The 15965-nt window shown below is 43.7% G+C and overlaps 1 protein-coding gene across 2 annotated transcripts in view; it reads right to left on the reverse strand.

Annotated features, from left to right (window-relative positions):
* Positions 1 to 42: 42 nt before the first annotated feature.
* Positions 43 to 15965, reverse strand: part of slc4a2a (solute carrier family 4 member 2a) — a 19060-nt gene continuing 3137 nt past the window's right edge. Inside the window, exons 4-22 of one of the 2 annotated variants that reach the window (XM_071492593.1) lie at positions 15076 to 15289; positions 14857 to 14972; positions 11150 to 11283; positions 8264 to 8444; positions 7662 to 7797; positions 7371 to 7518; positions 6525 to 6621; positions 6244 to 6428; positions 5911 to 6130; positions 5092 to 5295; positions 4789 to 4937; positions 3532 to 3726; positions 3080 to 3289; positions 2602 to 2691; positions 2326 to 2492; positions 1964 to 2217; positions 1708 to 1877; positions 1191 to 1364; positions 43 to 467 (exon numbers count right to left, since the gene is read on the reverse strand). In XM_071492593.1, the coding sequence (XP_071348694.1) occupies positions 387 to 467; positions 1191 to 1364; positions 1708 to 1877; positions 1964 to 2217; positions 2326 to 2492; positions 2602 to 2691; positions 3080 to 3289; positions 3532 to 3726; positions 4789 to 4937; positions 5092 to 5295; positions 5911 to 6130; positions 6244 to 6428; positions 6525 to 6621; positions 7371 to 7518; positions 7662 to 7797; positions 8264 to 8444; positions 11150 to 11283; positions 14857 to 14972; positions 15076 to 15289 (3125 nt within the window). In that variant the 3' untranslated portion in view covers positions 43 to 386. Of the gene's footprint in view, positions 468 to 1190; positions 1365 to 1707; positions 1878 to 1963; positions 2218 to 2325; positions 2493 to 2601; positions 2692 to 3079; positions 3290 to 3531; positions 3727 to 4788; positions 4938 to 5091; positions 5296 to 5910; positions 6131 to 6243; positions 6429 to 6524; positions 6622 to 7370; positions 7519 to 7661; positions 7798 to 8263; positions 8445 to 10118; positions 10281 to 11149; positions 11284 to 14856; positions 14973 to 15075; positions 15290 to 15965 lie in introns of those variants that run through there. The other variant, XM_071492594.1, reaches the window with a different exon arrangement.

Consider the following 15965-nt stretch of genomic DNA (forward strand, 5'->3'; position numbering starts at 1 on the left):
CAATGAGAAACTTATAATGCGCAAATAAATATTCTGAATCCATTTTTAACGTAAAATTATATTCATTTAATGAGAGAGACAGAGATACATACAGTTAATAACTCAGACATGTGTCAGTCAGTGTGATCTTTAAAACATAATGAGGCAACAGACAGAAAGAACAACTAGAGCTCAAAAGGGAAACATCAGGTTTCGATCAGTGTGTTCAGCAGCTTCAGAGTCAGAAACAAACAGAAAGTACAAAATCTAACTTATAAAAGCAGGATTTCAGAAGCGTGTATAGTCCATCCACCAGCTCTGCTACAGGATACATGACGACAGTCTACCGAAGGAGGAAGAGAGGTTCAGCCCATCAGGCCAGATCCACCAATCACGCTGCTGCTGGGTCACACGGGCATCTGCAGCTGTGAGTACTCATCCTGCCCCTCCTTCTCCTCCAGGTGAGGTTCCACATCATCAGCATCCAGCTACAGGTACACAGGTCAAAGATCAAGGTCATGGTAACAGTCCTCTCAGGTTGATTTAACTGTAAACTACCTAAACTGTATTCACATTAATTAATTACATTACATTATCTGATGTCATGTTAGCTGTATTTGCAAGAGTACAAAAGTATTTTACACAAATGTACTACAAGTTAAAAGTGCCCATTACATGGAATATTTCTTGTCAGTTTACATTTCCCTCTGAACTGTAGTAAAAGGAGAGAAAGACAGAACAGAAACACCTGTACTGACGTGAAGTACAAGTACCTTAAAACTGTTCATCAGTGAATTATATACAATTACTTAAATTTACGTCACTGTGTGGGACATAAAAGACCTAGCATAATAGTTAGCCTGTAACTAGCATACCATGTATATGCTAGGTATGCTAGATATATCAGATATGCTGGGTGAATGTATTCACGAAAACACGCTAACAATAAACAGCTAGTGTAAATCTAGCACACTACTGACTAGTACAAACACCTGTCATTATGAAAGATGTACCTGCTGCAGGTAGCATAACACCTGATACTACAGACAAACAGACAGTCACATATATTCAGCTGTGTTTTTAGTGATGTGACACAGCTGCAACCTCCTTCTCTTCCTTCTACTGTTGAGTTCATCATTCACCTGTTGTCACAGCTGAGCTGTTCTGATATGATGGCAGGATAATGTCAGGTAAAACAAGGTGTGACTCACACTTTGCAGCTCTCTGCGAGTGAAGAGGTGGGGAAGCAGCAGCATTCTCACAGGTATGGTCAGCAGCAACATGAAGGGGAATGCCAACGCTGCCGCTGTTGCCATGACAACCCACAGGATAGACAGACAGGTCAGCTGGACGAGAGTGAACAGGTGCATCCTTAAAGTCCGCACCTGTGAGACAGCAGAAACACAGGAGGCAGGTGTGTCAAAATTGTCCTCAAAGTTTTTCTCATCTTTGTTTCTCTAAAGACCAAAGTCAAGTTACATCAACTTGCTGATAACCTGATGACAGGCTGCATAAAGTTTTATACATTTTAATCTTTTATAAATTTTAATCTTTGAACTTGAAAGGACATCAAGTGAAGTGAAGTCACAAGTCATTGGTGTTGAAGTTAAAGTTTTGATTTGGGTGAGTCAAGATTAAAGTCAGCAGATCTGTGACTAGAGTCTGACTCAAGCCCACACCTCTGATAGTGACTGAGGTATCTGTCCCAGGTCAGGGGGCAGGGCTAACCTTGCGGACATAGTTTAGATCAGGGTGATACTTCGGGGGCATCAGCAGCAGGATGAGCCTCTCGGTGAGCTGGATCCCATTCAGGGACATCACACCCATGTAGAGAAAGATCCCAAAAAGCACCGCCAGAGGGATCTGGCGCAGAACCTCCCCGATCACGATGGATAGACCTGAGAGGGGGACCAGGGACCAGATCAGGAGCAGTAGTAGTACTAATTGTGTAAAAGTGGTAGCACTCACACTCACACAATCGTACCCACTAAAACGGCCACAAGGAAGCCCGTCACCCTCTGCTCCTTCACCTCCTGGATGCGGGGCTTATCTCCGGGGGCAACAGCTTTGCTCATGACAGTGAGCGCGTTGGTGTGCGTGACGGACCGAACTGTGGCAGCCGATAACCAAGGCAAACCAAACAGAGCTGAGATTCCACCCACCACTACAATGATGAGGAGGTCCAGGTGAAAACCAGTTCCCTTCACCAGCATCCTCTCCTTCTTACTGACGATCAGCCTGATAGACAGACGCAAGAAAAATGACATTTATACTAATATTGTTTTGGTTATTTTTGGTAACCTCAAAACAAAAAGAAATTTAGACAACAAGGAGAAAGGGTTGTACGCTGTGATCTGGGACTCCATGAAGATGAGGATGAAGACGAGGATGGCTGGCAATATGCTAGCGCCCATCATCCAAACAGGAAACTGTCCATCTGACCCCAGAGGAGAAATCAGCCAACCACGCTTCTCTGGACTGGAAACCGAGAATCCACTGGGTACATTCAGTTTCTGTCAGCCAATAGAAAGAGGGTTGTTCAAAGGTAAAACTCACTGTGAGATCATCACTTTGTGTTTTAATTTTGAACAACCACGGTAATAAAATGTGCTCTGTTCTGACCTGGGTGTAGGTGTCCTCCACACTCCAGTCCACCAACACCATGATAAGGATAGCAATGGGGACCCCAAAGTCTCCAATGATCCTACGGAGCTAATACCAGAAAGGTGGGACCTTAAATGCACTCAACACAAGCAGCCATTGATTCTTTGATAGAGTGCCAAGTTCTATGGCTACTACTGAATTCAAACAACACAATTGTCTGAAATGACAAGTTCTTAAAATTTTACTAACGCAATTGTAATTGTGCCTATATAAGTATCTGAATGTACTTGTATATTGCATACCTGTTCCTGTATCTGTATACAACTTCATTTCTATGAGTGCCTCTGGCCTGAAATAAATATGTATAATAATTGTACCTGTATGCCCTCTACTTGTCTATTTGTACCTGTACTTGTACCTCTATGAACCTGCACATGTTTCTTCATTTGACGGTAAATACAGTATCGGTACTGTATCTGAACTTGAATGTACTGACCCTGCCAGGGAAGAAGGAGCTGTTCTTGAATTTGCGCAGGTAGAAAGCAATGAAATATGTTCCCGCCATTAGCACTAATGACAGCAGAGCAGTGTTGGGTTCTCCAACAACCCTCCCAGGCTCTCCAGAAACCATGGTGGAGTTGCAGAGAGACGGCGATACTGTGTTGTTTCTATGGTAACAGTTTTGGAGAGGATGTTCCTTAAAGATCTAGAAAAGACCAACACAAAGAAAAGAAAAGTTTGTTAAATTCAATCTTCTGCCAAACATGAGAGTCAATATTATGTCACTGGTTGATACTTAATTACGTATATCATAAACATCCTAGTTTGTAAACTATAGTGGAAACACAAGAAGTACCTATAACCTAAGACTTCAACATGACAACATAAAATTACTACTTTTTAATAAGTCTCCAGCTCATGCTTGTTGCTGTTGGTCTCTGGCCTTACCTTGACCAGCTTGGCGAAGGTCTCATAGATGAAAATGAGGGAAATGAGGAAGGAGAAAATCTCCTGAGTGAAGCGGGAGACGAAGCGAACTAGGATGCTTCCCTCAAAGGCCACAGTAAGGAGAACAATGAGCACTAGCCAGAAACCGATCCACACCCGGCCTGTCAGATACTCGATCTCATTGTCCTTACAAAACTACACAGAAACACAGACCAAGTAAGTTATTTTGCTTTATAGGAGCGTTCTTTATCACCCGTTGGCAGTCAAGAAAAGGAATCTAAAGAGGGAGTCTAGAAAGGATCAGATGAAAGTGCAAGTGGTCATCTCCATGATGTGTCAAATACTAAACATTCCTAGATGATAGCGATGCCTTGATTTTAGAGGGTAAATTTAACAGACTTTACCTTACCTTCGGTATAAGGCTGGCTGGGACAGAAAGACAAACTTCTGTTTAATAGAAATAAACTTTTAGACTTTATATGCCTCCCTAATTTTAGAAGAATCTGGACAGACAAATTTTAAGGCTTAATTGAGATTAATAATCAAACACCATCTGTATAGCAGTTTATATGAGATACCTTTAAAACTACTCATTATCTCGACAAAGACACAACTCAGCACAAGGTCAGCTTAGATTGTGTTTCCAAAGCTTTCGACTAGGAATGCACTGATTTCACATCTTCTTTTGGGATAGTCAATACAATACCTCAACTCAGGGTGAATACAAAGTGTTGATTTGATACAAGACCTGTGTTTTTTTCCCAAACAATTTTTTTTGGGAACCTTACTTTACATATCAGGCCAGGACTGCAGCCTGACAATCTTTGAATGGAAACAGGGGTTACCATTACCATCGCCTCCCAAAATACAACCACCCATTGTCACCTGGCCGATGCTTCATTGTTAGGTTACATGATAACAATGAAGAAAGAAATCCCCAAGAAATGCCTCAAGATGTACCTGTAAGCTCTGGAAAAATACAAGTAAGTGGGCCTTGTGTTGACAGGAATCAGGATAGTACCGTGGGATAAACCAGTAACAGTTTCAAATGAGGAGGTTTCGTCATCATTGTAGTTATAGAGATAAGAGTGGTGAACGGAAAATGCCGGAGAATGGAGAGAACAAAGAAAACTGGTTCAGTAAAAATGTCTTCAGCGTTCTGGAGATGACTAAGACTACCAGGGACACTACCTATACAATTTCTTTTTTCCAAATATTTTGATACAGGTGAATAGAATTTCTGTCAGGCGAGCTCACAGTGTAGAAGGCCTCTTCAAACACCAGCAGTGGTCCAGAGAAGCCGATCACCAGCAGAGGCTGGGCACCCAACACACTGAACACTATGCCCTGCATCGCTGTCGCAACAATCAGCTCCGACACACCAATTAGGCCCTCTGTTTTCTCACCTGTGTCAAGGGACCGAGATCACAGCAATAACACCTTAACAATTACAATTTATAGATATTTAACTTCAATCATCTAAGACAAATCTTTAATTATCCAACCAACATCATCAAGTAGTTCAGTCTCTGTCACAGCACTTCTGAGGCCCAGACTTACCCAGCAGTCCACCAAAGGTGATCGCAGGTGAGAGTGCAGCAAAGTAGATGAAGATGATGGCAGCCATGCACTGAGGGTTCAGAGCATCTCGAATGTCACTGAGGTACTGAGGATAGCGCCGAGTCACATCTTTGATCAGGCCTCCGAACAGACGACCTGAACGCCTCAGGGGCTCATCACCAGGTTTGGAGGGAACCAGGGAATCTGTAAAATAAAATCACCATTCTTGAACTGTCTTCTCATTGAGCTTGTCATAACATTACATGTGACATCAAAATATCGACAGCATTGTACATGCTGTCTCTTGATCACACCTTTACCTTGCTAAGAAGATAAGGATTTCCACAAAGATTTACCATAAACATATCTGTCAGCCCTTACTCTACATTTATGCTGACTTAAAGTCTTCATAGTTTGACAGAGGAGCATCCAGGAGAACCGCAAACTTACGTCTGAAACTAGATGCAGACAAATATTTCAAGGCTAAGCTCAATTTCACCTGCATACCCCCAGAAGAAGTTATAATATTATTTTAGCAACGTATGGAGGCTCAGAGAATGTGATCTTGACATTGGATGACATCCATGACCCACCTCCCTCTGAGTACTAAAACTGATAGAGGGGCATATCACCAAAAGATGAGAAATGTGATTCCGTAAGAATTCCATTTTCAAAGATGTTACCAAAAACCTTTTTCACAGTTTTCTTCTAGTAGCAATTACAATGTCTCAGAGAGTCAGGAAGGGACAACAATATCCCAATCAATAACTGGTAACAGAATATGTTAATTGACATAAGAGTGAGAACTTGGTAACTGACCTTCATCCTGCTGAATTCTGGCCTGTTTCTCCAGCAGTTTGCCACTCTGCTCCTCTTCCCTCTTTCGGAGCATTTCTCGTTGGAAGCGAGCCACTGAGTGCAGCAGCTCGTCCCCACCAACCTCTGAGGGAGGGAGGACAACGCTGCAGTCCAGGAAACGGTTGATGGCTGTCAGCAGGTCCTGGCGGTCGTCAGCCTGGTATGCTGCCTCATGGAAGTGCTGAAGGAGCAGACAAAGGCAGAATTCATTATACAATATTTACCTCATTATGTGGCTTCAAGGCAGTAGAGCAACATCATATAGTGCAAGTGACAACTGTGTAGGTGTTTAACCTTGTCTGACATGAGCGTGGAGATGGAGCGTCCAATCTGGTGGTAATCAATGTTGGTGGTGGGTGGGCCCAGCAGGAGGAAGAGGAACCTTACGGGGACTGGGACCTCCAGGACAGACTCCAGCAGGACTGCCTCTTGCAGTCGCACAAATGCCATGGAGGGCTGGTCCAAGAAGCCCACACTGCCTGCAGACACAGCAGAGGGATGCAGTGAGCCTGCTGCTCTACAGATTGACACACGAAGGATGGAGAAGATGTGACGTGTACATTCATGATGCATACCGACGAGAACAACAGTGGCCTCAGCTCTCTCTGGGATTTTCTCCATCAGCTTCACTTCATGTTTGGATCTGGAGTGACAGAGGGGCGGGGCTTCTCTCTGGTCACAGGGCATAATAACTTCATAAATCCTAACAAATTGGTAGGTTTGTCACACATTGGCAAGGCTTCTCCCACCACTGCAATGCTGATGACACCTAGTTGTTTTTTTCAGTTCCCCCCATTTGCCCCTCAGGTGTATCACTGCTTTTCTGGCTGATATATGGGAGTTGATGTCAAGACACCGTCTAAAGTTCAACCTGGACAAGACTTTAAACAAAGTGACTACAAAAATCTGTAAAAAGATTTTTTTTAAATATGAAATAGCGGCTCATAAAAGAAAATAAAAAATAAATAGGAACATACAGAAATAAATTGACAAGTATAATGAGATTCAGTAAGAAGGATTATTACAACAAACTATCAGAACAACATAGAAATCAAACACAAGGTACATGGAAAGGGCCTAATAGTATAATCAAATATAGTAATTATATATAATCATATATATATATATATATATATATATATATATATATATATATATTTACTAAGTGTAAAAATCTGTACAAAGTATTAAATGTACAAAAGGTAGGTGGAATAAGCTAAGGCTTCACCCACCACCTTTTCAGTTAATATAAACTTGCTTTCATTTGATTTGTTGTTGTTTAAAAAAACAGACTTTCATTTATTATTTATTAATGTGTGTGTTTGAGTTGTATCAGTTAAGAATGACCAAAATAAACTAAACTATTGGCATCACTTCTATTCATCATCAGCTAACAGACAGACAGCAGACTGTGTCTTTACCTTGCTCTTCTCTGCTTCAGCCTCTCTGTGATTGGTCAGATGGTTGGAGGGTTCTGATTGGTTCACGTGTCTGTCCATCAGGGTGGCCATGTTGGCAGCAGAGATGTTCCTGCTGAACAAGCTGTGATCTTTCTCGTCACTGGGATGACTGATGAAACAAAGAGGAAAAGAAATACTGTTTATCTAGCACAAAAACAGTCCTGTTCCTTTTCTGAGCAGCAGTGGGTGGATGAGTGACAGGTGAGTGAATGGATGAATGACTGCACAGGCAGGTGGATTTGGACATGAAACCTGTGTCTGAGCAGCAGAGCTCTCAGGACATTGGCTCGATCTTCAGCTTTAATCTGATCTGAGATCACCATCTGCTCCACCACTTGCTGGGCGATGCCGGGCAGAGTCCTCTGCTTCAGATCCAGGAGCACTGCCCCTGAAAACACAGCAACCTGGAGTCACACATGCACAACTTTACAGCACATCTGTGTGAACACACTGTAAGACTGGAGCCAGGTTAAATCCTGTATCATCTGGAACTAAATCACCTGGTCTCTTCACACCAGCTGCTGTCTTTGGAAGGTTTAAATGGGTTTGATCTAACTAGTCATTGTGTTTTGTGTAAATCAGCCCAATGCATCTGAGGTCACTGTATCTGAGGTTTACCTGCCACACACTTGAGGTGTAAGTTAGGAATTGTTCATTTTATTCTGGTAATTAATTTAAAATGAGTCAAACTAATGTATCCGTGTCCTACAAACCCCTGACTCAGTGTGGCAGGTTTAGGTCTGATATGTTCAGCTCTGCCTAACATGGTGAGAACAGCCAACATCCAGATGAATGTAAAATATGATCAGTGCAGTGTTTATCCAATGGAGGGCAGCAGAGAGCCTCCTCCTCACCATGAGAGATGGTTTTTCGGAGCTCCAGCAGGGAACGGAAGGAGAGGGAGGGGATGTGAGGTCTCCCCCAGCGCTCTGTCTCCTCCTCCACCTCCTCCTCAAACTTGATCCATCGAGCCGTCTCCCTCCACTGCAGCTCCTGGTTTCTGTCAATCACCAGCTCATTCAGCTCCACAAACACCTTAACACACAGAAAAACTTGTATTTGTCACTTAAGAGGACACTGAATTGATTTACAGTCATTCCCTAGAGATTAAACTTGATGTTTACCACCATCACTACATGCCTCATCACAACCCTAACATCAGTTCCACCTAAGAACAGGTTATAACCATAAAATGAAATGTTCACTTTCGGGGACCTGCTTTTTGTCCCCAGTGGGAGAGTGTCCTGTTAATGTCAGTGTAAAGATTTATGTCCCCACATACATTTGTTTAATGTGAGGACATTACATGGATGTACATAATATGAATTCCTGTAGACTTGTTTAACCACAACTCTGACCTCACCCAAACCAACTCTAACCCTAACTAACCCTAAACAGTTTACAGGATGAGGACCTAATTGTTGTCCTTGGTTGAAGGTGAGTCCCCACATTGTGACTGTGTGAGCACATATACCAACCTACAATGAGAATAATACAAGTTCACATATACACACATCAGTTTAACTGTACTCCACCGAATTAATGTACTTCACTACATGGTACTCACAAGTACAATAAACAAACAACTACATGTGTGTCCTTACAGTCATATAATGAGGACTCCTGTTGAGGACAGCAGAGGATCCCCATAGTCTGAACCATTTAAGTTTAGGCAACAAGATCAAGACCAAGTTGACACACAAACTCATTGTCTGAACCAGAACCAGAACCAGGCTCCCTTCATTTAAGATGAGTATTACAGTGAAATTCAAGTCCTAAACCAGGTAAACCCACAATAAACAATCAAAAACAATAAACAACAGTTAAAGAATAAAGATGTAAGGCCACATTTTTCAACACAAACCAAAAGAGTGTTAGTGCGTCTCTCTTTCTGACTTCCCTCCTCTGTCTGTGACTCTCAGCTCTGAGCTCATTGGTTCCTAATGAAGATGTAAATAGAAATTTTAAAACTCAGTCGTTTCCTCAAACAGCTGCTCACTGTCATTTCTATCAAACAGGAGACAGTCACTTTGTCACATAGTGTTTTCTAACCTTCTGGGGACAAACTGTAACCAACTCAAGCTAAACAAGCCTTCAGGTTATAAACCAGGTAAACAGAAGGTTTGGTTCTAGATGTGAAGATGATCTCACCTCTGAACCTACTGTTTCATGACAACTGTCAAACTCCATCTGCTGATGAAGCTCATGTGACATGATCAAAAACTTTAGAACAGTTACTAATGGATCTTGTTTTCTTGTTTTTTTGTTAATCTGGACGATAACAGGTCAAGAATAAAGTGAGTCCAGACTAAGTCACACTACGATGTCTAAACAGAACTAGTGTGAGTATTCCTGTGCTTTCAACCACATCTTGTGACCTTCATCCAGGGGTATGTGGATGGATGAAGAGATGGCTAAAAGCTCCAGAAGAGCAAGAAAGTGGATCTGTTGTTTCTGAGTTCAAGAATTAGCCAACAAGTTCAAACATAAACCAAAGAAAACCAGGTCAAGATCAGGTTAAATCTCAACGGGACCACACCAGACTTAAGTGGGTCAAGTCAGTCCCACCAGGCTGAATCAGGATACAATTAATCTGACTAAGACAAACTTCTCTCATCTGGTGGAAAACTTCAAAGTTTGTCATAAACCAGTATAAAACAGTTTAACGAATGTCAGACTGACCAAGACTAACCCAGGATAAATCAGTACCTTGCCTTGTCGACTCTTCAGGTCCAAACCAACCATCCTGAAGACGAGAGGAAACTGAACCAGAGACTCTGAGTTTACCTCCTTCTACCTGGCTCTGCCTGACCTCACCTGTCTGTGTCTACCTGTCTGTGTGGCTCTACCTGTGTGGCTCTACCTGTGTGGCTCTCTCTATCATTAGGACGGACAGTTTGTCACCTGTTCACAATACAACCTGGATTAACCTGCTCAGACTCCCGGCTCGTCTTTCCTCCCTCCTGTCAGCCTCATTTGTTCCAGTTGTTTCGTTGACAAGTTAAAGCCCAGAATCACATCATACAGACCCTGTTCACACCAGACCTGAACCAGCAGCTGATGGACCTGCTCACCTGAACAAAATCTAAACCATCTGTCCCCTTAAAGTACAACCTGCAAAACACCAAGAGGAAGAACTTGATGAAAGTAAAGGACATCAACATTCCCGGACAGACAGGTGAACCAAAGGAATGATCCAGGTGTTTCAGGTGGATAACAGGCTCATCTCACTGAGTCCAGTACAGAGATACAGTCAGTCCACCTGGTGAGGCAAGCTTAGCATCCAAGACTAGAGACAAGGGGAAACTGTCAGCCGAGCTCCATCAGCAGCTACATCATTTACTCCATCAAAAGCTCAGTTCAGAACTTCCATTGAAAATCTGCTGTTTTAAGACTTCATCACTGAAGTCAGGAACTGTGTGTGTGTGTGTGTTAAAGTGTGTGTGTGTGTTAAAGTGTGTGTGTGTGTGTGTGTGTTTGTGTGTGTGTCTGTGTGTGTTAAAGTGTGTGTGTGTGTGTTAAAGTGTGTGTCTGTGTCTGTGTGTGTGTGTGTTAAAGTGTGTGTGTGTGTGTGTGTGTTAAAGTGTGTGTGTGTGTGTGTGTGTGTGTGTCTGTGTGTATGTGTGTGTGTGTGTGTGTCTGTGTGTGTTAAAGTGTGTGTGTGTGTGTGTGTGTCTGTGTGTGTTAAAGTGTGTGTGTGTGTGTGTTAAAGTGTGTGTCTGTGTGTGTCTGTGTGTAACCTCATGAGGTGTGCGGTCTGGTTGTGACTGTGTCTGGACGCCGCTCTGATCTTTGCTGACGTGGACGCTCGGCCCTCTGGAGCTCCGCCTCACCAGGTGACGCCTCACTGCAGGAACGTCGTCCAGTCGGTGACCTGAGGGGCGGGGTCAGAGCACAGGGGTCAAAGGTTAAAACCTCAGTCCTTTATTTCTTTGTTTCTAGCTTTGACTCTTCCTTCCCTCATTTTGTCCGTCATCTCTTCCTTGCTTCCTTCCTTCCTCCCTTCCTTCTCTCTGGTCTCATGGGAACTTTCTAACTTTGTTTCAGGCTCCACTGAACTGCAGCAAAGAATCAGTAAGATGAGACATGAACAGATTTATCCAATCAGCTTAAACACACACACACACACACACATACACACACACACACACACACACACACACACAGACACACACACACACACACACATACACACACACACACATACACAAACACACACATACACAGACATACACAGACATACACAGACACACACACACACACACACACACACAGACATACACAGACATACACAGACACACACACAGACACACACACACACTTTTCCCCCTTTCCCCCCTCCCCTGGAGCAAATTGTCTTGAGTCATTGTGTTGTAAAATGTGTTTGTATATGCTTATGTTGCCCCCCCTTCAGGAGTATAGTTTGGGTTCTGTTATTTTTTTCTCCTCTCCTCTCCACGTCCCCCCCCCCCCCCTTTTTGCTGCGCAGTCATCCTGTTATGTCTGTCTTATTATATGTTGTATGCCCTATGTGTAGACGAGGTGATTGTTGTAATTTCGCTGTAATTGTACTTGTACTGTTACAGTGACAATAAAGCTCATTATCAATTATCATCATCAAAAGCCAGCCCAAAATCAAGAAGGGCTTCCCAGAGATCACCATCGACACCAAAGACACACAGACACGCACAGACACACACATACACACACACACACACACACACACACACACACACACACACATACATACACTTTAACACACACAGACACACACACAGACACATACAGACACACACACATACACACACACACATACATACACTTTAACACACACAGACACACACACAGACACACACACAGACACATACAGACACACACACACATTCACTTTAACACACACAGACACACACACACACACATTCACTTTAACACACACAGACACATACAGACACACACACAGACACACACATACACACACACACAGACACACACACAGACACACACAGACACACACACACACACACACACACACACACACACACACATTCACTTTAACACACACAGACACACACACACACATTCACTTTAACACACACAGACACACACAGACACACACACAGACACACACATACACACACACACAGACACACACACAGACACACACACAGACACACACACACACACACACACACACACACACACACACACATACATACACTTTAACACACACAGACACACACACAGACACATACAGACACACACACATACACACACACACACACACACACATACATACACTTTAACACACACAGACACACACACAGACACATACAGACACACACACACATACACTTTAACACACACAGACACACACAGACACACACACACACACACATTCACTTTAACACACACAGACACATACAGACACACACATACACACACACACAGACACACACACAGACACACACATACACACACACAGACAGGTGCAGTAATCAGCATCTCCACAACCAGCCAATCACACCACATCACACCTGTCTGATCTACCTGTTGGACCAGGACCAGCTTCACACTGCTCACGCTCACAGGTAAACAGCTGACCTGAGCGCACAGAAACCAGAGGACTTTAAACCCTCCAGGAACAAGCAGCACAGCTCAGGTGTGTTCCCATCAAACAGGTGAGTCCAGGTGAGCCTTCAGTCTGTCAAACAAACTGTTGAGGTATCTGATCACATCCACAGCAGAGGTGACTTCATGTTCCTCTGACAGCCCTCCAGGACCAGGACCAGGACCAGGAACACACACCCAGTAACAATAGACAGAGGCCGTGGGCTGTGTGTGTAGGACGACAGCATTGTGTTCAGGTCACATGATGAAGACCAACGAGTGACAGAAAACTCTTTCATCATGAAACACATTCCATCAGTTTGTCCCGAAAACACTTCGCACACAGTCACGCCGAGTTTCACCTTCCTCCCAGTGCATGCTGGGAGAGGCTCTGGTCCACCACCCACAGTCACATGTCCACCATCTGTAGTTTATCAGCTCATGAACCAAAGACCTGGACACAAGTCTGGCTGGTGTCCAGCTCACGGTGTGGAGGCAGAGCTGAGCCCCCCCAGAGCTGAGACCCCCCCAGAGCTGAGACCCCCCCAGAGCTGAGACTCCCCAGAGCTGAGACCCCCCAGAGCTGAGCCCCCCCAGAGCTGAGACTCCCCAGAGCTGAGCCCCCCCAGAGCTGAGCCCCCCCAGAGCTGAGACCAGGAGGCAGAGCTGCAGTCTGAGCTTCTCTTAGAGCAGAGACTGTCTGCCCCCGACCAAGAGGATTTATACAGGATTTAAAAAAGAGGATTTAAAAAACCACTGGAGTAGCAAAACAAACAGGAGACTCATTCAATAATCTAATGTCAGATCAATATATTGATTGATTATGACTGAAACCTGGCTGAATATTAGTTTAAATTAGCCCACTCATGAACCTAATGAACCACAGTCCTTCAAAGTAGTTGTAAGTAAACCTGGTCTCCTGATCCAGGTGTGTCAACTATCTGCAGACCTGTACCTGAGCCTCTCTCTCTCTCTACGATTTGTCAGATCTGTTTCAGAGTCTACAGGTTCTGCTTCGACCAGTTCTGATAACCTTAAATCAGCCTCCTTTAGGCAACACTATGAGGAAACATAAACTTCCATTGTTATGCAGATGACACCCAACTGTACCTGTCAGTGAAGCCTGATGACACTGATCAGTTGGATAAACTTCAAGCTTTGCTCAAGGACATAAAGACCTGGATGAGCAGCGACTTTCTCCTGTTAAACTAAGACAAAACTGAAGTTGTTGTATTTGACTTCAAACCCCCAGAAACACATGATCTAATGATACAGCTGAATCTCAGTTATCTTTAATCCGCCCTTTTGGCCTGTTGTCTCCACATGAAACAAATTTCAAGGACTCACTTTTTTCACTTATGTAAAAAATCAATATGAAGTGGGGGGGGGGTCAGTATGGTCAGTCAACAGGGACCCAATGTTGCACACATTTCACAAAGTTCAGTCCAGTAACACACGAACTGCTGTGTTTTGTTTGTGTGTGTTTCAGCTGCTGCGATGGTGCAGAGGGACGTGGACATGCAACATGTAAAGATGACTCACAGGTAAAGAAACTCACAGGTCGAAGCTAAACTGAAAGTAAAATGTGTGTGAGATTAAACAAAGTGAATAAATCCATGATACTTCATCACACATGACAACCTGATGTATCCTGTGTCATTAATGTTGTGAGGAGGAGGAGCACCATTACAGCCCCAGACTAAAGTTACATTTAAATATAAATGTAGATGTATAGTATGAAGTATAATGTTAAGGAAACAGCATCATGTTAAAGTGAATTTAAGTTTGGTTGAATGTGACGGTGAAAACACAGGGAGCAGGTTGAAGCAGGTTTACTGACTCTTGATGCCGTCCAGGTCGACAGACGTCAGTGTTTCAGCCTCATCAACACCAACGCTCATCATGATGCAACCAGGTGAGAGGCCATTGTGATTGGTCGAGCTGGTAGGTGGGTCGCTGTGAGGGGGAGGGATTACAAGTTAACTGGACTAAAACACAGAAAGATGAGATGTCAGATATTTACAGGTCCAGACAGGTTCATGTTAGGTGTGTCATTCACCTGGAGTGTGAGGTCATCTGGCCCTCCTCTCCATCAGTCTGAGCGTAGGACTCTTCCTCACCTTCATCCTCCTGGTCTTCTTCTATGGTGGTTGCAGTGCTGGGGGTGGACCCTCTCCTTCCATCCTTCCTCCCTTCGTTGGTCCTCTTTCTCCTGCTGTCAGCAGGAGGTTTGGACAGAGGATGATGGACGTGGAGAGAAGAGTGACGATGATCTGCAGCAGAGAGATAATGATCACCACTGATCCTGAACACAGCCCTTTAAACCATCTTCAACCAGTCCAGGTTCTGTTGCACCCTCATCTTCTCCAAAGACCCTGTGACCCCCTTAAAAACCCCCGGCCCTGTTCACAGACCTAGAACCTCCCCATAGAACCTAGAGCCTCCTCAAACACCACTTAGACCTCTTGAAGGAGTCCCTGGATTTGAGCATCGAGATTCACTGACCCCCCCTCTGGAACCTACTCCCCTAGAACCTTCCTAAAGGTCTGTGATATCTTCAGGAACTGAGTTAGTTTGGCATCTGAACAAAGCAGGGAAACAGTTGAGGTTTTAGAACAAACAAAGTCTGTTGAAGCAAGAAGAACCAAACTGTCTCAAAGATATCTGGAACCTCTTCAGTATTGAACATGGAACCTTTTAAATAACCTTCCTCCTTAGACCTTATTAAGAACTGCCAGTGCCCTTGCCATGATCCCTAAAGCAACTAAAAGCAGTCTGCATAGATTCTTGGCAAAGTAGAACCTGCCTCTACGGACTCCCTGAAACATCTTCTCAAAGTCCTCAGAACCTTGTCAGAATCTCAGATCAGTGTAATGGATCTCTTGAACTCCCAAAATTACCAAAAGCAGGAACCATAGAAACCTTTTTAACAAACTCTAGAGCATCCTG

Source organism: Trachinotus anak, unplaced genomic scaffold (genome assembly GCF_046630095.1).
Source record: "Trachinotus anak isolate AG129_WGS33_773 ecotype Australia unplaced genomic scaffold, CSIRO_AGI_Tana_v1 ptg000012l, whole genome shotgun sequence".
NCBI classification, from domain to species: Eukaryota; Metazoa; Chordata; class Actinopteri; order Carangiformes; family Carangidae; genus Trachinotus; species Trachinotus anak.